This window comes from Vulpes vulpes, chromosome 2, assembly GCF_048418805.1.
Source record: "Vulpes vulpes isolate BD-2025 chromosome 2, VulVul3, whole genome shotgun sequence".
Classification (NCBI taxonomy): domain Eukaryota; kingdom Metazoa; phylum Chordata; class Mammalia; order Carnivora; family Canidae; genus Vulpes; species Vulpes vulpes.
In genome coordinates this window covers 152,739,239-152,761,207 of record NC_132781.1, presented here as the reverse complement: position 1 = coordinate 152,761,207, position 21,969 = coordinate 152,739,239, and the positions used below count along the sequence as shown (strand labels likewise).

Sequence of the window (21,969 nt, the reverse complement as noted above, 5' to 3'; positions counted from 1 at the left end):
CCCAGGGAGACCCTCACCTGCCCTTCCCCACCCACCAGCCCACCAGGCCTGCCACCTACTTGTCCTTCCAGTGGTGGTGGCCGTAATGGCCACAGATGTCCTCGATGCCTGTCAGAAGGTGGTCCAGGAACTGAAATGGGCCCAGGGCCAGGTCAAGCCTCACTACTGGGAGGGTTCCTTCCCTACCAAGATTTCTGACAGGCGCCCCCCACCACCTTCCACCCTGGTGCAGCTCTGCTCAGCCCAGCCTTGTAGTTCCAGGAGCAGCCAGTAGGTGGCACCAACATCTCACTCATTCTGAACCTGTAGCACCTCAAACCCCGACAGGGGGCCTGGCTGAGCCCCCTTCCCTGAATCCACTTGTGCCCAATGCCTGGGTTAGGTTCCTACTAGAGGTAGAAATGGCATGACACCCCCTCCTAGAGTGGGGTCCTGGTTGCCCACACCACACGTGCCTATGGCACGATCTGGTGACCTCAAGGGGCTGAAGGATCACCCAGCACTGGGATAAGGGTGGAGGGGCCAAGTGAAGCAACGGACATGAGGCCTAGCTGCTGCCCAGCTCCCTGAGCCTTCTCCTGCAACCAGCAGCCAAGGCCCAGTCTCCAGTACCTGTGTGTGGATCTCCTCGTTGATAGAGCGCTTTGTTTCTTGCTTTTTCTTCACAGCCAACAGGTCTACCAGGGGCCGAATGGTCATGCCCTGGAGGACAGGTGGGCGTCAGGCACTCCAGGTCAGTGACCCTGGCAGGGAGGCCACAGTGCCTCTCTCCCCCACCACCACCCAGAGCCCCTGAAGCTGGGATGCTTTCTGCTCTGAGGTCCCCACTCCCCCAACCTTCATGTCAGCCCTTGTACAAAGGCAGGTCCTTAAGGCCCACTTCTTCCTGAAGACATAGCCCACCCAGCTGAATGACTCACACATCAGCCATCCAGTCCGGGTGAGGGGGTCAGAAGGCCTGTGTTCAAATCTGGGCTCTACCTCAAATGCGCTTTGTAACCCAGAGAAGTTAGATCTGGCTGATAGGGAAAACCACTTCTGTTCTACCTCCCTCACAGGACTGCAATTGACCAGCTGGGAACAGCCGCAGCAAGCTAATTTAATTGCACGAATACCACGTGCCAGAATTAGTTGTGATTTACTAGGTACTAGCTCTTGAATACCCACACTGACCCTGAGAGGTAGGTTCTTCCATTGCCCCCATCTTACAAGTGAGAGGTTAAATAATTTCCTGAGGTCTTACAGAAGTAGTGGTAAAGCTGGATTCAAACCCAGGCAGGGGCACCCCTCCCTCAATGCTGACTTCATCGAAAATGGGCCTGGCTAGCCATTAGCGTACACAACTGCAAAGTCAAGTTGATAAAATGTTTTTGACGATGGAAACAGGGCAAGAGGGCAAAAGAGCCCTATCCTTGTAAGGGACAGAAGATGAGTCTGGCCCCAGGAAGATGTCTCCACATGGTTTTTTCCTGAGAAGGCAATGCTGTTTCCCATGAAAGCTTTGCCAAGATTTATGTCTAGGAAAGACAGAAGGGACAGAGAAATGGAGGCCTGGACAGACTGTTTCTCACTTGCCCAAAGTCAGAGGTCAGGTACGGTGGAGCAATTTACACCATCCAGGCTGGGTTTTTCTGGGGATTCTGAAGGGGGTGGGGGAACTCTCAGCCAAGCCAGGGTCATTAAATGCACAGAAATCACTGGCCAGCAGGCTGGAGGGACTCTGGGATCATCTGCCCTCACTTCACAGATGGGGAACCAAGACCCAGAAACAGGAGGAGGGTCTTTCCCAGGGTCACAGGAGAGCAGCAGAGCTTGGGCTGACTCCAGACCTCCTGCTGCCCAGTTCAGCAATCTTTATAGCTCCCCGTGTTGTGCTATTATTCCCATTTTATAGGCACAGAAATGGAGATCCTAAAACATTAGGTCATTTCCCTAAAGCCCTATAATGAGCACCACAAGCCTGCTGACTGCACCTTCTCTCAACACTGTCTGGATTCCTAAGTTAGGCAGCATTCTGACTGGTCGCTCATTATCACAATTCTCCCTTCACAATTAAGGAAACTGAGGCCCAGAAAGGAGGAGCGGCTTGCCCAAGATTGTGTAGCAAGTTATTGGTGGACCAGAGCCCATGGCTCTGTCTCAGGTTGTGCGCCTCCTCTTTCCACCTGCAGAGTCAGGGTCCCCAGGCAGGGCCGCTCCGCCCTGGCCAGCACCTGCACAAAGACGGTGAAGAAGATGACAGTGATGATGGCAGTGAGGAACAGGTCACACATGGGGAAGTGCTTCTTGTCCAGGAGGTAGCCCAGGGAGAAGGCTATGGCCCCTCGAAGACCCCCGTAAGCGATGATGAACTGGTCCTTGGGGGTCAGCTTCACGATTCGGAACTTGTTGATGAACCAGGTCAGGCCCAGCACACCTGCCAGGGAAGGGCAAGAAGAGTGTCATGCTGTCCCCAGCCCCTCCTGGCTTCTGCACCTGCTCTGCCTGGAGGAAGCCTTGGCTAGTATACCCACCCAGTGCACTCATTTCCTGGGTCCCTCAGCCAGGAGCTGGGTGGATCCTTAAGGGGGTCTCCCAACCTGGATGTGCTTTAGAGGCATCACAGAGGCCTCCAGTGGCTGGAAGTCAGAAGGGAGATGGCAGGAGAGTTGAAACAAGACTGGCCACAAGTTGGTATCTATTAATCATGATGGGTTTGTGGGATCTACTTTTCTGTGTGCTTCAAATTTTCCATAATAAAAAGTTTTTTAATGCAGAGACCTGGATTTGACCTCAACCCACAGAACCAGAATCTCTAGAGGATGATACCCAGGACTAAAGGGGTTTAAAACACAGCGTACAAGTAGATGCGATAGCCAGTCTGGCTCAGGGACACAGACCTACTCTTAGAGAGGAGGTGAGTGAGATCCAGAGGGGGAAGCGACAGAGTCATGAGGTGAGGGGTGTCTAGAAATTATAAGCAGAATCCAAGGTCCCAAGGCCTGATCCCTGTGTGTGCCCCGGGGCCGGTAGCACTGACAGGTTTGCAAGTGCTCAAGTCATCCGTGCCACGAGGCAATGCAGAGAACATTCAGAGAACTTCCCGGGCTCTGTGGCTGCCCTGAGGCCCCTCCTTTCTCACGCACTGTGGCCGGCAGCCACCTGGGGCCCCTCAGACCAGCCGCCCGGCCCTCCCCCGGCCCAGCTTGCCCTCCACCCCACACGTGCGTGCACGCACGCGCACGCACACACCTCTACCCGGCTCCAGCCCGGGACCTCACCCAGCACTCGGGCGATGAGGCAGAAGAGTAGGGTGCTGATGACAAAGGTCCAGTTCCAGTGGTGGGAGCCGGCCACGGTGGAGACGCCGAGGAAGATGAAAATGAGGGTCTCACTGACGCTGCTCCACATCTTCAGGAAGTACTTGATGGTCGTATGAGACTTGTGGGAGATGTTGGCCTCCACGTAGGGGCGCATCACCACTCCTGAGGCGATTAGTCTGGGGTCAGGAGAGAGCAGAGTTTGGGGTTCAGGGGGGCTGCACCTTCCCAGAGCCCCTCCACTGCAGGGAGGCGGACAGGTGCCCACGTGCCAAGCCCCCTGACGGGTCAGAACCCGCCACAGGCCTTACTGGTCTATTTGGCCTCAGTCTTCTCACTCAACCCTCCAGACATGGGCACATTTTTTTTTTAAGATTGTATTTATTGATTCATGAGAGACAGAGAGAGAGGCAGAGACACAGGCAGAGGGAGAAGCAGGCTCCATGCAGGGAGTCTGATGTGGGACTCGATCCCAGGTCTCCAGGATCACGCCCAGGCTGAAGGCGGCGCTAAACTGCTGAGCCACCTGGGCTGCCCTTGCATTTTTTTAGATGAGGGATCTGAGAGAGAGATCACTGCCTGTCCACTGTCACCCTGCCAGCGAGTGGCAGAGCTAAGATGCGGACTAAGGTCTGCCCAACTCTAAAGCCTGTGCCTCTTCCCCCTCCGAGCCATGCTGCCTCTCTGCCTAACAGGCGTCAGTTACACATGTCCATGGCCTTGGTTTATTCCCCTGGAGCATGGTGTCTCTAATGCACAGGCGTCCCCATAAGGAGCTCTGTTCCAAGCAGCTGCCCACGTCCTTGCCTGGCATCCATACCTGGGCTCTGCTCCTGCTGGCCCGGCCTCCTCAAGGTCACCCCAAATCCCCCAATCCAGCCTGGCCTCTGCATTTCCAATGTCTTCCCCTACTGGGCAAATCTTTGCACCTCACTGCCTCTCCACATTCCCTGAACTTTAAGACCCAGCTGAGGCTTCTGGACCTTTAGGATTCCTCACTGCAATGGAAGCCCCAAGCCTCCTTGCTGCGGCTACAGAAGGAAGGGCACAGTGAATGTGAGAGCCTGTGCCCAGCTGCAACCAAGGAACTCCCTTTGAGGCAAATGAAGGGAAGAATTAGCAGGGCTGAGGCCTTCCAGAACTTTAAACTCAGTGCTTCCAGGGGCAGTCCCGGGACCTGGAGCCTGGTCCATGAGTCTCATCCCAGAGCCAGAGGCTGGGCCCTGGAGAACTCCCTTGTGACCCTGCAAGCCTGGGGAATCCAAGTTGGCAGCCTCCCCAGTGCTGCACCCAGACTCACGCCATGATGCCCGACAGGTGGAAGAGCTCAGCTGACAGGTAGGCCATGTAGCTGTAGAGGAAGACGAAGAGTGGCTCGATGACGCGGATGTGGGCGGTGAATCGGGAGGTGAAGGCTGCAATGACTCCGTAGACCACGCCTACAAACACCCCGCCCAGGGACACTACGAAGAAGCTCAGGAAGCCAAGGACGATGTCCACGATGCCCACTCGGTCATAGTTGGCAAACTCCTCAAAGAGGTGATACAGGACCTGGGGAGGGTGTGTAGGCTAGTTGGCAGGAGGGCAGGGCCCTGGCTGTCCAGCTCCCTGAGGTCCACCTAGGGTGAGTGCATGTCCTCCACCAACCATGGCTACAAGAGGAGGCCACATGATAGCAGAGAAACCCTAGTGCCAAGCAGGTGGTCAAAACCACCAGCCTAGGGGCTAAAGGGCCTTGCTTCAGGCCCTCAGCATGCCATGCTGATTAAGAGCACTAACTCTGAAGCCGAACTATCTGGGTTGGAATTGTGGCTCTGCTGCTCCCTAGCTGTATACATGGGGCAAATGACTCAATCTCCCTGTGCCTCAGTTTTCCTAGCCATACAATGGGTTAATAGTACCAACCTTATAGGGCTATGGGGAGGATGAAACTACTTCATAAAGGCATAGTGCTGAGAGCTATGCCAACACAGTGGTAGCTACTATTGGTGCTACTAAGTGGCCTCTCGCACTGTTTGACCTTGGGCAGATTGTATCCCTGTCTGGATTTCATTCAGTCTTTCCTTCAGCACAAAGCAGAGAAAGTTCAGACAATGAACTAGAACAGGACTTCTTAACTTCTGAAAATTTCTGAAAATATACACAGCCAAGCCATACCCCACTTGGATTCTCTGGGGGTGGGGTCCAGAAGTCTCTATTCAATAAGCTCTCCAGGTGGTCACCCTGCATAGCCAAGTTCAGATGCTATGCAACTAGAGGTTTTCTAATGTTTCTCCACCTCCTAGACCAGGAAGTAAACAGTCATTGTAATGCTATCGTCAGACGTTTACGTGGCAGGTCACATACTAAAAAGCCCTTGGACAATGGCTATCCTGCTAAATACACAACAGCCTCATGAGGCAGGCGACCCAAGGATGCCTGGTTCCTTTCCTACACTGAAGCTCAGAGTGGTGGAGCCCCCAGCGGCAAAACCAGGCCCAGAACTTGTTCCCTGACAGCAGTGGGTAGGCTCTCCTGGAGAGGGGCAACTTTGAGGCTCTGCCTCTACTTAGGGGCTGGCTCCCTGGCTACTGGACCTACTCCTAGCTAGCTCTGCCAAGAAAACAGTTAGGCAGTTTCCAGGCCTGGGGCCGCTGAGAGAGGGAAGAGGGCCTGAGAATGGCTGAGAAGGGACTCTCCAAAGCCCCCGCTACTTACAGGCAAGGAGGCATGAGCAGGGGTGACCTGCTCCAGAGCAAAGGCCCAAGGCCATGCAGCCCAGGGGCTCCTTCTGCTTTAATGTTGGGAAATAGGGCACTTGCTCACACTCATGCCCAGAACTCTAGAAAGGGCCTGACTTGGGCCAAGCAAGAAGGGGAGATGCCAAGCACTGGCCTGACCCCAGTGCTGCCTGGGAGCTGGGGCAGGGCTCCAGCAGTGGACAACAGGTGTGTTCTCAGCTCTAGGCCACCTAAGCTCACTCCTGGCCTGAGGGGATTCATGGGTTCTGAGGGTCTACCATCTGGGTCAACAGGGCAGGTAGAGGGCAAGCTCCTCCTTTTCCACCAGGTTGTACTATCAATGGGACTACAGAGGCAGCGCAGCATAGTGGCAAGTGTGTGCATTCTGGACTCCCACTGTGTAGGTCTGAGGCCCAGCTAACATACCCCTGGACGAGTTCCCTGTTAGTAGCTGTTTCCTCACTTGGAAAAACTGGGGATAATTACAGTGCCAACTTCATGGTGTTTCTGTTTGGGTTAGATGAGGCAATACATATTCAGACAGGAAGTGCTCAGACAGGAAGTGAGCAGGAGCAATTAACACCAGCACTCCCACCACCTGGGGAGGTGTGGCCAGCAGCCCAAGTTGGTCAGATTGAGGTATCCACTTGATATAACCGCACACCACTGTTTCCCAGGAGTGCCAACCTGAACCCAACACTCAGATCCAACTGGAGAGGGCTTGGTCTTTGGTACCCACTGGTGTGACTCCTGTAAGAACCCAGGGAGAATGACAGGCTGGGTACTGCAATCCTTGTTACAGATAGAGAAACTGAGGCAGGAGCTGGTGCTAGAAGGACCAGCACCAAGGCCTGCCTGCTTAGACCAGACTGCTGTGCTGCCCCACAAGGACCTACTGAAGGCAACAGGGGAGGAAGAGGACAAGCTGACCACCACTGTCTCTTCTCTGAAGTGTGGCTTCCTGAGGGACTGGGGGCAGGTAAAGAGGTAATGCATGTGTGAGTATGCACTGGCATGCATACGTGTCCTTGTGTTTTCCTGTGTGCACAGCTGCTCTCTGAGCAGTCCAGCTAGGAGGAGAATGGTGGTATTTTCACAACATGATGTGAGTGTGCACATACACATATCTGTTTCCTGAGGAAGCTAGCTGGGAGGAAGGGCATGTGTAAGCATGTACAGTATGGCCATGTGCAGACCGCATTAGGAGTTCCTGTCCTTGCTAGACCATAGGAGGAAAGTACTACCTACTCGGCTACTTTGCTGCTAACAAAGGTGAGGCCCAGAGAGGTACAGTCACTTGCGTAAGGTCACATAATAAGCAAGTGGCCAAGCTCAGGCCAATCCATTTATTTATCACTTTCTGGAGGTTTGTGTTTTTGTTTTTATAATAAATTTTTATTTTAGCTTTTTAAAGTAGGCTCTATGCCCAACATGGGGCTAGAACTCATGACCCCGAGATGGAGAGTCATAGGCTCTAACAGACTGAGCCAGATAGGCACCGTTTCTGGACATTCTGAAGGCAGGGTCCCTTTACACCATGGCTGCCCCTGAACTCTACACAAAATGAACTGTAACGTAGGGCGCAGCCAACATGATGGCTGAACTGGCCCTCATAGACTAAATGGCCTATAAAGGGTAAACTGAAGTCTAAAGATGATACATAATTTAACCAAGTTCACATCACAGTCCAAGTCAGGGACAGAACATATGGCCTGGGAAGGCCAGGAGCTCAGGCCCTGAAGTCCCTGGCTTCTAACCTTGGTCCTATCACATGTTAGCAAGGTATCTGACTTCAGGGGGCCTGCTGCCTCCTCCATAAAGTGGGAATAAGAAGCACCTCCTAAGGTCATCACGGGGATTAAATGAGATAATCCACGCCGAGTGCTCAGCACGATGCCTGGCACACAGCAAGCAGGAATGGACATTTGCTGTTTCGCTACTATGATTAGCAGGTGGATGTGGGATTCGCTCTGGACCCAGATTCGGGTCTGAGCCCCGGGTGCACGCGGATGTGGCCACTGCTCCTCACCACAGTGACGGCGTCATTGAGCAGGGACTCCCCAAAGACAAGGATGTGCAGCAGCTCATTGATGTGGATCTCCTCGAAGACGGCCAGCACAGCCACCGGATCCACAGCGGAGATGATGCTGCCGAAGAGCAGGTTGTCCAGGAGGCCGATGTTGTTGATCTGCTCACCGCCCACCAGGCACACGGCATACATGAGGCCGCCCAGGAAGAAGGCATTCCACAGCGTGCCCACCACAGCGAAGATCAGGATGGTGCCCAGGTTCTCAGTGAACTGCCGCAGTGGCAGGAAATAGCCAGCGTCCAGGATGATGGGCGGCAGCAGGAAAAGGAAGAAGACGTCTGATTGCAGGAAGGGGGGCGTCTCGCCCACGCCCTTGATCAGGCCCCCCACTAGCAGCCCCACTACGATTAGCAGGCAGCTTTCCGGGACGATGCTCGAGATAGTGGGGATCACGTGGAAACCTGCGGAGGACGAGAGAACGGGAGGCCGTGGGCTTGCGGTGAGCCAGGACACGAGGCTGGGGATGGGGCTGGTGACAGCAGTGCAGGCTTGGCCTCAGAGGGCTGCTCTGTTAACTCCCTGAGCCTTGGCCTCCTCACCCATGATGTGGAAGTGGTAATACCAGCTTCCCAGGGTTCGCTGTATAAACTAAGTGATGATGCTCTTAAAATGTTTTTTTCTAGGATATACAGATGTTATCTCTGTCTCTGTCATAAAATAGTAGAATGAAGTGGCTCTGTATGTCTCCAGAAGGCAGAATGATACATTGCTTACTGAGGCCCCAGGTATCTAAGAGCATTACCTACACCAATCCTAGACTCATGTGCTCTTCTGCTGAGTCCAGAGAGCTGCTCAAGAAGCCAAACAGAGATCAATCAATTTTCCATGTGAGATAAAACCTATCTGCCATCCTGTTTCTAGCCTAACCCTATCCACTTTAAAGATGGAGCAGCTGAGGCTCAGATAGAGGAAGGGACCTGCTCAAGGGCACACAGCAAATCAGTAGCAGAACCAGGACAGAAGCCAGGTCTGGCCTCCCACCCTGCCAGCTCCTGTCAAACTCCTCAACTCTTTAGGTCAAGCCCTGCTCTCCTCATCAAGGCATGAACATGTCCCTCTCCCCGAACCAGCAGCAGTGGCCCCTGGGGCTCCCAATCTAGAACTAGGAAGTAGCACAAATCTCCCCGATGAGAGGTCAGTGCTAGGTTTGGCCCCAAGCTCCCAAGGGGTTTTGATTTGGTTTTGGTGGGGAGGTAGGTGGAGAAGACCCAGCCACCCAACTGCATGTTGGGTACTAAAACCCCAGGGTCAGCTTGGTTAAGAAAGTATGATACCTTGCTCAGAGTGAAAGCTCTTGCTCTCCTCCTCAACCTCCCTAGCCTATAAGCTCTGTGCAGGCAGGTACCCTGTCTGTCTATAATGAGATCCCCAGGGCTAGGGGCATAGTAGGTATTCAGCAAGTACCTACTGATCTGAAAATGCACAGGATTAGGCCATTACTCACATAATTTCTGATAACCCATCTGGCCAGGCTTTGGCTCTCATTACCCCTGAGAGTCTTGGGAAGGAGCAGAAACATCCCTCCCCATGCCCAAAGCCCCTCCCACTCTCTACTGATCTGGGTAGTGCCAGTATAGCTACAAGTCAAGACTCAACACTCGAAACACTGGCAAGGCCCAGAACATTGGCACAGTGCCGAGCTCCCAAGAGACACTCAAAACATGTTGGGAAAAAAACATGTCTCCATCCTAGGCCAGGAGAGAATCCCAAAGCCACCATGCACATTCTCCTGGCTTTAAAACAGACTTGACCAAACTCACCTCTTGCTGAAAAATCCCCCAGTCTTTACAGTGTCTACCAGTAACCCCCAGTGTTCAGTGGCTGGTGCACTGGAAGGGGCATTTCCCCCAAATGAGCCACATCCTCTTTTGATCGCAGATCTTTGCCTAGCTATCTCTTCAGAACACTATTCTTGTACCTCTATCCCTACTGTGTGTGACTGACACTGCATGTTTCTATGTGCTTCCTGGAGCACCCCGCTCTGCTCATGTTAGGGCAGGAGTCCTCCTCTGGTGCCTCTCCTTAGACCTTCAATCCACAGTAGCTACCCAGATTCCTCTCTCTGCCTGGCACCCCTCGAGGTCAGACAACCCAGGCAGGAGCAGTGAAGACAGGACGATGGTACCACACCTGGAGACATGCATTGCCCTGGAGGGGAGATAGGATGGCATCGGGGTTGAGAGGAGCAGAGCTCCTGCAGCCAGCGGGAAGCAGCTTCTCAAGACCAGGAGTCAAGCTCCAGGTCTAGCCAGCTGACCTTGACACCCAAGCCTGGAATTAAGCACCTGTCCTAGAAGTGAGCACCAACAAGTGCCTTAGGAGAAGGCACAGTCTGAAGAGAAGCCCAGGGCAGGTAGATGACAGTCTCCACCTCCATCTAGCATATTAAGCTTTAAAAATGCCTCTCCACCATCAGTTGGGGAGGCACTTTGCCATCAGTTCAATCTATAATACTTGACTGGCCCCCGGAAGTGCCATGCCATGCATTGCAGACCCAGAGACAAGTACCAGAGGGACAGGGTAAGGTAGCCTGTGAAAGAAGCCAGGAGTAGTAACACAAAGAACGCTCATTATTCCTCAAGGTGCATGGTGAGCCAGGCACCGTGCTGGGAGCCTGGCACACAGCATCTCTCTAGTCCTCAAAATAGCCCTGTGGGGTATGTGCTGTCCCCATTTTGCAGAAGAGAAAGCTGGGGCTTGGCAAGATTCAGTGGCTTCCCAAAGTCTAAGGCAGGAGTTCTACTCTAGCTTAGAATATCTGTAGCACAGAAAGCTACTCAATCTTTTACTCAAACATGGCTATTTTCTCTGAGCCAGGCTGGTGCCGTGCACTGGGGACGCTGAGGTGACTCAGAGTCAGAACCTCATGACCAGCTCATGGGAATGGCCACACTTTTCCCAGTCTCAGGACCTTCGGGCCATCAGGCCTCCCTCCCTAAGTTAAGAGACAGCTGGCATTCCTATTCGACAGAGAAAAGCCTGGAGCTCAGAGGAGGCAGGACAGGCCCAGGCCACTGAGGACCTCTAGGTCCTGGGCCTCCTGACTTGGGTGCGGTGTACTTTCTTCTACAGAAGCTGGCTCCCAGAGTAGTTCCCAGCTGGAGCCATGTTCCCAGAGCACGTCGCCCCGGGTCTTCCTGTGTTGGCCCTGCCTTTTGGTGAGCAGGCTCTGACGGGCAAGGGCAGGGAAGGGATGGGCCCAGGCTTAAGGGGAGGGTCTGCAATCCACTCTTGGCTCCATACTTCAGGTAGGCGGGACATTAGTGAAAAGTAGCTTCCAGTGGGGGAGGGTGCAGCGGTGTAAGGAAGGGGGGGCGCTGAGGGCCTGTTCTGGCCTCTTTCAAGGCCCTAACTCCACCAGCTGTCCCCACCCTGCAGCCCTGAGAGTCTCCTTAAAACGCAGGAAGTTTGTTGACACCAGGTGTGGTGAAAGGGGGCACGGTTGGAGCTCCCAGTCCCCTGACAAAATCCCAGCATGAAAGTGAGACCCCAAGATGCCAAGAAATAAGGCAAAACTTCCAGGGCCCAAATTTGTGGCAGTAGTGATGTCACCAGGATGGAATCTGGGGTGGGGCAGAGGCAGTTAGAGTCAGATCCAGAGCTGGGAGAGCTGGACCAGACCCTGGACATCATCTAAACCCTCTGCTCCTTGGTCAGGGAAACGGAGACTCAAAGACCACCGGTGACCTGTCACTGTCACATGACCATTCCACGGTGAGAACGCAGGAAGCTCCAGGTCCAGCGATCTCTCAAACCACACGGCCTCCCGTGAGGGCATCCAGTCCTCCCAGAGCAAGGGCCGGGGAAGGTGTGGAATTCCACAGCTCCCAGTCACAGGGCGAACCCACTCACGTGGTTCCCGCCATGGGAGGTGAGCATTTCCGTGTCCAGTATAGGTGCCAGGACTGAGGGACACACTCCCCCACACTCCGGCTCTCTTACACTCTCATAAACTCTCTCTTACACACTCACCCACACACATTTTCACACACCACTCTCACGTGTGCTCTCGTACTCTTACACACTACCTTTTACACTTTGTATTACTCTCTAATACACACTGCTCACACTCACCCACTCTTACACACACTCACTTCCTCTTACACTCATCCACACTCTACCTCTCTTGGATAACACACACACACAGACACACACACACACACACACACACACACACACACACACACTTATACACATACAGAGGCACACTGAACAGACATTTGACCAAACTTCAAATTCGTGAGGGGCTCCTGGCACCCCACAGCTTCTCTGCCCTCCACCACGAGCGTGTTTTATTTACCTCTCCTGGGACAGTCCCCAGCTGCTGAGACTGGTGCAGTGGAGCAACAGGCGAAGCTGGTCTACGTCACCATTGGTTGCCAGGGTGATGGGACACCCCTGATCCTGCTTCCCACCATCTGTCCCCGGTGGTCAGAGGGGAGTGCCAGGAAGAGGGGCCTCCTTGGCCCATCCGTGCCAGTCACCAGAGACCCAGGAATGTGCAAGGGGCTCCGCCGCCCTAGTTCCAGGCCAGAGGACTGCTCTGGGGCTGCAACTCGGCCAGGTCCCAAGGGATTCCTGGTTGCACATGATTCCATTTCTCTAACTCCCTCTTCAACTGCCCCAGCAACCAGTCTCAACTACAGTCCTGAAAGGTAATACGTCCCTAGGAAAACCTGGCACTCTACAGTTTACCGCAGTGTGCTCTGAGAGAGCTTGTGTTCTTAGCCACTCATCACATCATCTCTGGTTTTATTCTTATTTTGTTTCTAAGGGGAGCGTCAATGCCCAGGGCCAAAGAGGCCCAAAGTGGCCCTGAGAGAGACAGAGATGTATTCTTTCCATGAGCTCTCCTCCAGGGAAATCTCACTACTGCTCCCCTTCCACTCTAGTGGCCTAGTAAACACCTTGGGAAATCCTTCCTATCTTTTAGGTTTGCCCCCTCCAGGAAGCTCTCCCAAGTTAAATCAGTCAGAAGTGCTCAATCTTATCTGCTAAATTTCTAAGGCAGGAGGTGGGAGTTATCAGAAGGCTCAGCCTCTGTCGGCCTGGTCTGTTTTCAGCTCTGATCTACGCTGGGACTGGAGGCTCTGTGAGGGTAGGAAGAGCTCTGATTCTTCTTTAGTCTGATTCTTTCCACCATCAACGTTAGCTATGAGGATCAAGGTAAAAGGACACACCCTGAGCCAGTATCCCAGCAGGCTGACAGCCAGACCAGCAGAGACAAAGATATGTGGCACCAGCCCCCCCTCCCTGGATTCCAGTCAGGGTTCCTAGCTGGGCAGCCCTGGACACTTATGTTTCATCTTCTATTCTCAGTTTCCCTATCTGTGTAAAAGCCTATTTCAGAGTGTGTCTGGGGTACAAGAGGAAGTAATCAGGGCAAAGCATGCCAAACAACGCTGGCACTCAATGTTAGCAAAAAGTGGTAACTGCTAGTATTATTTTAATTTCTTCAAAACTAAAGTATAACATGAATCACTCTGCATTATCAAGATCTACTAGTATAAACCTGTCCATCACTGGGCATTAAGCTACCTAAAGGTGGAAGTTGTCTAGAGCCATCCAGGTCTCCAGCTTCCAGTAATATAGTAGGCATTAACCATTTGTGAATTAAGACAAAACTGACTTTTAGGGGAAGGAGGTGGGGATGGCTAAAGTTTCAAGAGTAGATGATGCTCCCAGGGCAGGGACCATTTGGATTGGGCTTTGAGGGATCAATAGAAGTTTGCCAGAGAGAAAGAGAGAGAAGCAGGAGGAGAGCCATTCTAGGGTCTGAATCCTCTTAAGAGCCCATGACAAGGCAGCCCGGGTGGCTCAGCGGTTTAGCGCCTGCCTTCAGCCCAGGGTGTGATTCTGGAGACCTGGGATCGAGTCCTGCGTCGGGCTCCCTGCATGGAGCCTGCTTCTCCCTCTGCCTGTGTCTCTGCCTCTCTGTGTCTCTCATGAGTAAATAAATAAAATTAAAAAAAAAAAAAAAAGAGCCCAGGACAAGTATCCTGCACAGAGCAAACAGATGTAAGGGTAATGAATAAATGAAAGACAAGGAAAACAAAAGAGAAATAGGAAGGCAGGCTGACTTCACCAAGTCTTTGCCAATATTCACATATGAGTGTTATTGTGAAGAGCAAGTGAGATGTTATATGATACCTGTTGCCTGTGTCTTTCAATCTTAGTCCCTATTCTGTAACTGGGGTGATAATGCCACCCCAAGGGTAGCTGTATAAGTATCACTGAGATAATCACTGATTAGCTTCTGGCCTACAGGAGTCACCCAATGAATGACAATTTTTAAACGCGTAACCCAACAGTGCCCACTCAGGGATACTGTATTTGATCATGACTCACTTGAAGATACATTCTCCAGCACAGAGAAGAAAAACATACATGCTAGACCCGCCGAGGTCCTGACACTAGGGGCTGCACTGGGGCTTGCACGGATCTCCTCTCATTTCCTATTTTTAACCCAGACTCTCATTTGATAGATGAAGAGATGGAGGTGCAGAGAAGTGAAGTGACTTGCCCAAGGCTACCTAGCTGGCAAGTGGCAGAGGCAAAAGTAGAACCCAGGTCTCCGGATTGCCGGCTCTGTGTTGTGCTGTGCCAATGAAAACAAAGCCCGTCGGGATCAATGGGAAGAGCATTCAAGTTTGCAGTATGCCTCCGCTGTGGATGGAGCCATAAATAAGTCTGTTCCAAGTACTCGGGCAGGAATCATTCCCCGTAGCGGGGGAGTCAATCTCTCCTTGCCTCCCCCTCTCGTCTTCCACATGGCACCTCTATTTCTTGCTTGCTTTGCTCCACATCTCAGGGAGACAGGGTTCCACCCTCCGGGAACATCGAGTGTGGGTAGGAAATTAGCTAAAAAAACTCTCTGAGAACACAAACAGCATGTATTAGGCTGCCTGAGGCGTGGAGGAAAGAAGACTGGGCCAGGAGGCCGACACCCAGATTCGAGGCCCAGCTCTGCCCGCCAGTAACCACGATGCTCTGGGCAAATCATTACCCCACAGACAGGCCTCAGTTTCCTCATGTAGACAAGTGAGAATCAAGGGGTTGGACACAGAAACAACATGCATTTTGTCAAGTAGCAGATTAACATCAGAGATGATTGATGAAGAAGGAAGGACAGAAATGCCACATGAACTGGAGGGGACCTGGTGGCCAAGAAGACTTGAAAGCAATAGGCAGAGTGACACAGCAATAGACAGGCCCTCTCAGAGACCTCACAGGAGAGGTGCTCCAGAGCAGGTGCTGTGGTCAGGTTTCCAGGGTCGGGGAGCTGGCCAAGCTTAGGGTTAACCCCCAGCACTTAACCTACCATCCCCAACCCCTGAACTCCACTTGCCAGGAATCCTCACATCCCAACTCTGTACACACAGAGGGAAATTATTTTTCACCTCTATTCACCTCTCAAAACCTAATTTCCTGGACCATGGTGGTGTCACCTCCTCTGAGAAGGCTTTCCTGAGCTGCCCCGGCTGAGTCAGGTGCTCCTCCTAATTGTGGAGCCAGGAGCTCTGTAGCTAGTATTCTAGTCAGCTTGGCATCCCAGCACACGGCCCTGGGGCCCACAGGGTGATGTTCAGGGAATGGTGGAAGCTTCCTAAAGGATGTGGGGCTGAACCTGGGCCTCGTGAGCTGGAGCCTGTAGGGGGAAGAGTGTGAGCAAATGAGTGGAGAGGGGATCTCAGTGGTTTACTCAGGGCCCTGAAATTCTAGCCCACGTAGGAATGAGGCTGTACAAGGAGGGAAACACCAGTGCACAGCGGGATGAGACAGGCCATGCAAGGAACTGAATCAGGGGCCCCAGCTGGTGCCGTAGGCCGCAGACCTTCATGTCTGGCCCCCAATACCCCTGACTCAGCCTTGAGCCAGGTTCTATTCCTGTTCCCACTAGTCTTTTCCCTGGGTTTCAAGGACACACATCAACAACCCCTACCCCACCTCACCCCACTGGGGTGGCACTTCTTGGTATCCAGCCCAGCCTCCCCAGTCACCTAAGCACCCCATAAACGTTTGTCGGATGAACTTCCCTCCAGCAGATTCTCCCCACCCCCCACAGGAAAGGCTCTGGATTGAGAGTCTCTATGTAGTGAGGTAGAGGATGAGTCACTCGAAGCAGGGGGGGGTGGAGGGACAGGGACTAGGGACTGGCAGTAAACAATCCCTGTGTGTTGACAAGATACAGAGCTCCAGGAGGCAACAACAGCGCCTGGCCAGCCAGGGGTTCCCAAGCAGCCAGTAAGGATGACAGCTCACGGGGGTGGGTAGAACCTCAGGCTCCCAAGACTTGTGGCCAGTCTGGATCCTTGGCAGGTACATGTTCTACATACTGGTTTCTTTTGATTTTTTTTCTTTAATGGAAATACATTGCTTTGATGATTTTTAAACAGAACCCAAGCTCATTTAAAACTTTTTTGCAACAGGATCTAAGTACAGTAAGCAGAAGGAGGATAATCTCCCAGTGGCTCTCCTCCTTTCCCTTTACCTGCTATACAAGACACCCTCTTACCCTCAAATCCACACTGTCAACAGTTCAGTATACAAAATTCTAAACTATTCTGTATCTATAGTTTTAAAATTTGGTATAAATGGCATATTCTACATACTGAGCTAGAACTGCTTCTATGGGGCAGAGACTGCACCAAACACTTTGCTGAGGCATCTCATTTAAATTTCTCAACAACCTTAATGCAGTAGGTACTATTATTAACCCCCATCTTAAGATAAGTAAAGAGAATATCAGCGGGATGACTGCTTCCACACCCCAAGGTCACAGAGCCAGGGGTCCAGAGCAGTGTCTCAGACCCAAGATGACCTTACCTCCCACTGTCTCACAGGCCCCTCCTCCGTGGAGCAACTTCACCATGGCCATGGCCCTGCCTGGGCCACAGCATACTGAACAGTCCCCTCCATGATGGCATTAGAATGAAGGCTGGTTTCTCATACTGAAATCCTCCCTTAAGAGCCCCAGACAGTCCTGCCCCTGTGGCTGGTGGGGAAATCAGAGGGCCTCTGCTTCTCTGCTTCCACTTCTGTACCTTCACCGGACCCCATGGGGCCACTGGCATCAGTAAAGTCGAAACCATGCCCCTTGCAAGAGAGGCCCTTCTCAGCTCCCCGAATTTCAACATGTAGTGTAGAGGAAGTGGAAGCATGGAATATTTGAGCTGGAAATGAACCTGGGCTTAGTCAGGATTCAAGCCCCCCACTCCACCCCCACCCCCACCTTCCTCTCCTGGTTCCCAGGTGGGCGGCTCCCCAGGGGTGAGGATTTGTCCTCCCCTACCCAGCCCATCCACAGCCCTTCTCCTGCCAGACTATCCTCAGGACCTGCAGGCCACAGCAGGAGCTCGAGCCAGCTGCCCACGCCAGAGGCAGGGGGAGAAACAAGAAGCTCCATGAGAGAGGTTCCATTTCCAGAAATTTTAGACTTTGGGAAAGTTGGATTTCTCTTTTTCTTTTCCTTTATTAGGGGTATGGTCGAGTTTGTAAAATGCAAATTTAGGAGAAAACTGAAATCAAGACTACCGAATACCTCTTGTCCTTTAGTGTCCCTTCCAGTTGAAAGTCACTTAGCTTAGAAGCTTAACAATGAGTTAAATCCATTATATATAACTTGAACTTTTTCACAATATCATCAAAGCAACACAAAGAGAAATTCTATCATTTCCAGGACAACAGCCCTGCGGAAAGCAAGGCCCAGCGTCCCATTTTCAGCTGCTCCAGGGGAGGGAGGGGGGAAGCTGTGGAGGGAGAACCAGACAAGACTCTAGAGGTGCTGGCTGGGTGACAGAGGGAGAAGAGCACCCAGGGAAGCCTCCGGGGTCCCTCCACTGCTCCCAGTTCAATCAGTGCTTCCCAGCATCTGGGGGCAGTGATAAAGAAGAAGTACCAGGTGCCCCTCGACTTGGGCTTTTCGGTGAACTCTCAGAAGGGAGAGACATCAATGAGAAAACATGACTCTCAGAGGACTGAGCTTGCAGTAGGGCCTGAGAAGATGAGGACACTTCTGGGAGGGTGGGGCACAGGTGACCCTGAGCCTGGTGTGCATGGGGTGGACTCTTAGTGGCAAGGGCGCAGGAGCTGAACTCTCATTTCCCTACCACCAAACATGTTCCTCCTACAGTGGTCCCCACTGTCCCAGCATCATTCAGTTGCTCAGGTCCCAAACCCCGGAATCATCCTGACTCCTTTCTCTTATACCCCATCTCCAAACTCCCTCTGGCTCTACAGCCTCCTTGTTTTTCCTTGAACAGGAGAACAGTTCCATCCCAAGGCCTTTGCATTTACTCTTCTTTCTGCCTGAAACACTCTGTACCACATAGTTGAACCAACAGATTCCCTCCTTCTTCCAGGTCCCTGCTCAAATGCCACCTCCTCAAGGAGATCCTCCCGGGCCTCTCTATCTACTCATCCTGCTTTATCTTTACTGTACTCACCACTACTTGAAGTCTGTATGTGCTCATGACTGGGTCCCCAGTTTGCCTCCCTGAGGGCAGGCTGTCACGACTGCTGCTGAACCCCTAGCACCTAGAATTGTACCCATCACACGTAGGCTCACTATCAGTATTCACTCATCTGACCAACTTCTGCCTCAATGACCTAACAAGGTTGTTGTGAGGAGCACGTAGGACCACAGATAGGAGAGCACTGAGCAAACCAGAGGCTTTGTTTGGTGGATTAACTGGAGAAGCACTCCGGTTCCTCTAGCAGCTTTCCCTCAATACTCCCCAGGGCAGAAACTTGTCACACTTGAATCCGCTCACACTGTGCAGTTGATGGGTTGTCTCCCCCTGCAGACAGCTCTCAAGGGCAGGGACTCTGTCCTAGTCATCTTTCACCCTCCGGCACTTAGCATAGAGCCTGGCACGTGGCAAAGATCAAGACTTGTCTGTTGAGCCTGCATGACTATCCAAGGGCAGGATTCCAGCCTGATTTAGCCTCATGTCCAGAATGTGGCAGCAAGCTTGTGTGCACTGAATACCAACTGAACTGGCCTGACCTAAAGTTAGGGAGGCACTGCAGTGGCCATGTGGAAAGGTGGGAGGTGTGGGTAGAAGGTGTGTGGAACAAGCATGCTATACTGAGTTTTTATCAGGCACAGGTGACAGTGAAGGCTGGAAAGGAAGTGATGACCTAGGTGGGCACAAAGCAGCCATTTCTCTGGGCAGTAGACAACAGATGAAGAAGCAGAAGTTCGAAGCAGACACTCTCCCAAGATCACATGGGTAGCAGCAGAGCCAGGTTACAAATCTGGGACTGTTGACTCCCAATCCAGTGCTCACACAGAGTCATCAAAAGGCTCTAGTCTTAGATGATGTGAAAGTCCTGCCACTAAACACCTCAGGGAAGAAGTAATGGGAGATAGTACTGGACACCCCCCCCCCCCCCAGCTTGGCACCCTGGAGTGGGGAGAGCAGTCCAGTTGCAGAGCTGTTAAGGCTAAGCTCCAGGGGCACTTTCTTGCAGATTCCAGCAGGATCAAGGAGCCTGCCCACCCCTCCCCTAGTCCACCTCCAAATGCCTCAGGAGGCCAGAAAGCTATAAGAAGAGCCCAAGCCAAACCCAGGCTGGGGATTGATGCAGAGACCTGGGTTCCAATCTAGACCCTGCCACCAACTTATTAGGTGCTTTGAACAAGCCCATGCCTTTCTCGGGCCTTCCCCATCCTCAGAGGATGTTGAGGGCCTTTTCAGCTCTGATATCTGACCAGTGAGCTCTGCCATTAGACAAAGCACTTCATGCTCACCATCTCTGTGCATGCCAACGAGCACAGTACCCTGAGCCCAGGACAGCTTCGCGGTGTAAGACAGCACGAAGCATGGGCTGCTGTAAAGAGCCCTGGTCTGCCAACACAGGAGCTGGCTTCTGTCCCAGTTCTAAACCTAAACTTCTCTGTGATCTCCGGCAAATCACAGTCCTGCCCCGAGCCTCACTTCCTTCCTCTCTAGCATGGCGATAAGCAATGCTCAGGGCACTAGGTGGCTGTGAGGAAGAGAAAGACAGGTCTTGGATGGAGGGGTGGGATGGCAAGGGGCCTCTGTGTTCCCAGGCAGCAGAGCATGTCTGCTTTCTGGGGCTCGGCCTACTCTGCAGCCGCCTGACTCGGGTTCCACAGGGACACAGCAGGAATATCATGCCACCAGGGGGGCTAGGCCTCCCGCTGGAACAGAGGTCACTCATTGGCTCGCTCTGGAGCCAGGGCCTAGTGAGAGGAGGTCCCAGCAGTCAAGTGCTCCGGAGGACTGAGGCAGAGCAACTGGGCCTGGGCCAGGGGAGGTGGTCCCACATGCAGGGTGGAAGATCCTCAGTGACACAGCTGGGAAAGGTGACATCTGGAAAAACAAGCAAGGATACAGTTGCCTCAGGGATCTGTCCGAGGTTTCAACCCAAACCCACTCAGCTGGGAGCCCCGTGGTTGAGAGTATGGTCTTGAGAACCAGGGGCCTGGTTCCCTGGCTCTGCCACCTACAAGCCATGTCTCCTCGGCAGATACTCTGAGTCTCAGGTGAATCTCAGTTTCTCCATCTGAGAAGCGGGCTCATAATCATTTCTATTTCAAGGGCTGTTCTGAGGATCCAGTGAAATTATATATCTGGAGCCAAGAACTGCCAAAGAAAACTCTCAGCAAAGGGCACAGTCCCATCTCTGTACCCCTAGTCCCCAGGCCCACAGAGGGCCTGCTGGCATCAGGGCACAGCTGCCAGGGAAGCAGCCACAGTTGGGAGATGGGGCCACACTCTGAGGCAGCCCCTCTGAAACAGGGCTTGGTACCTTGTCCCTGTCATTGTTGGTTCCAGGTTGAGCCCAGTGGCAGAAGCCTATGGAGGTGCTGAAGGGAAGGGGAGAGGAGGCACAGGGGAGGCAGAGGGGGAAGGTAGATTGAGGCAAGGGGAGACAGAAAGAGAGGTCGGGGGGAGGCTGGGAGAGGTAGAGGAGGCTAAGGGGAGGCACAAGACCTCTGGATCCCCACTGAACCTATTTCTTGTCCCCTTTAAAATCTGTAGAACTGCTTTCTAGGGTACCTGAGTACAGGTTACAGGAACTGTGGACGTAGCTGGGCCATGCACATGCAGGTTCCCTGAAACCTCACCAACAAGCCCCAGAGGCAGGCTGGCAGAGTGGGAGGCCAGAGTTTCCCCGAAGCAGGTGCCCAAGGCATCCGTCTCCAGGAGATGCACTGGAAGGCTCCCACACACTTCTGAGAGCAGCCCAGCTGGCTGAGCATCCTGAGGAGGGAGACACAGAGGGCACACTTGGAGGGCCTCTCCCTGCCTCCTCTCCCTATCCACTGGAACAGTTTGTCACCTCAGGCCTCCAAGAGCCATGAGATGTACTGAGTGGATGGGAGAGCTGAGCATGCTCAGTGGAGGCTGCCCTTTAGAGGACACTGCAGAGAAAGGATGAGGACACGGCTGGCTGCAGGCCTTGGTCCTGGTGCCAGGAGGGCCCAGAGCTACAGAAACAGCAAAGGGAGGTCAGGTCTCTCCTGGGGTTCAAGAAGAAGCTCAGTAAGAAGCTATAGGCAGTTAGAAGAGACCATTCCAGCCCAACCCCTCCATTCCATAGATGCAAAGAATAAAGCCCAGAGAGGGCAAGGACCTCGGCCAAGGTCACATAGCAAGGTGTTGGCAGAGTCAGGATTCAGACTGAGGACTCACACTCCAAAGCCAGTCCTCACGTGGAATGCAGTGCCACCTCTCATTACTCCTAACCTTACTTACAACTACCTTTTACCGAGCACCTCACTGTGACGTGTTGTACGCCTTAACTGTGTGTGTTCCTTAAAAGTTCTCTGACCTACCTATCATTCTGCAGCTGAGGAAACTGAGGCAGGGAACGGTGAAGAGACTTC

General features: G+C 52.9%; 1 protein-coding gene across 1 annotated transcript in view; it reads right to left on the bottom strand.

Moving 5' to 3' along the window:
- SLC9A1 (solute carrier family 9 member A1) overlaps window positions 1–21,969 on the bottom strand; it is a 48,520-nt gene that overhangs the window by 4,745 nt on the left and 21,806 nt on the right. The window contains exons 2-7 of the mRNA XM_026014345.2: window positions 8,049–8,509; window positions 4,600–4,850; window positions 3,261–3,478; window positions 2,214–2,416; window positions 613–702; window positions 60–130 (exon numbers count right to left, since the gene is read on the bottom strand). Coding sequence (XP_025870130.1) covers window positions 60–130; window positions 613–702; window positions 2,214–2,416; window positions 3,261–3,478; window positions 4,600–4,850; window positions 8,049–8,509 — 1,294 coding nt within the window. The remainder of the gene's footprint in view (window positions 1–59; window positions 131–612; window positions 703–2,213; window positions 2,417–3,260; window positions 3,479–4,599; window positions 4,851–8,048; window positions 8,510–21,969) is intronic.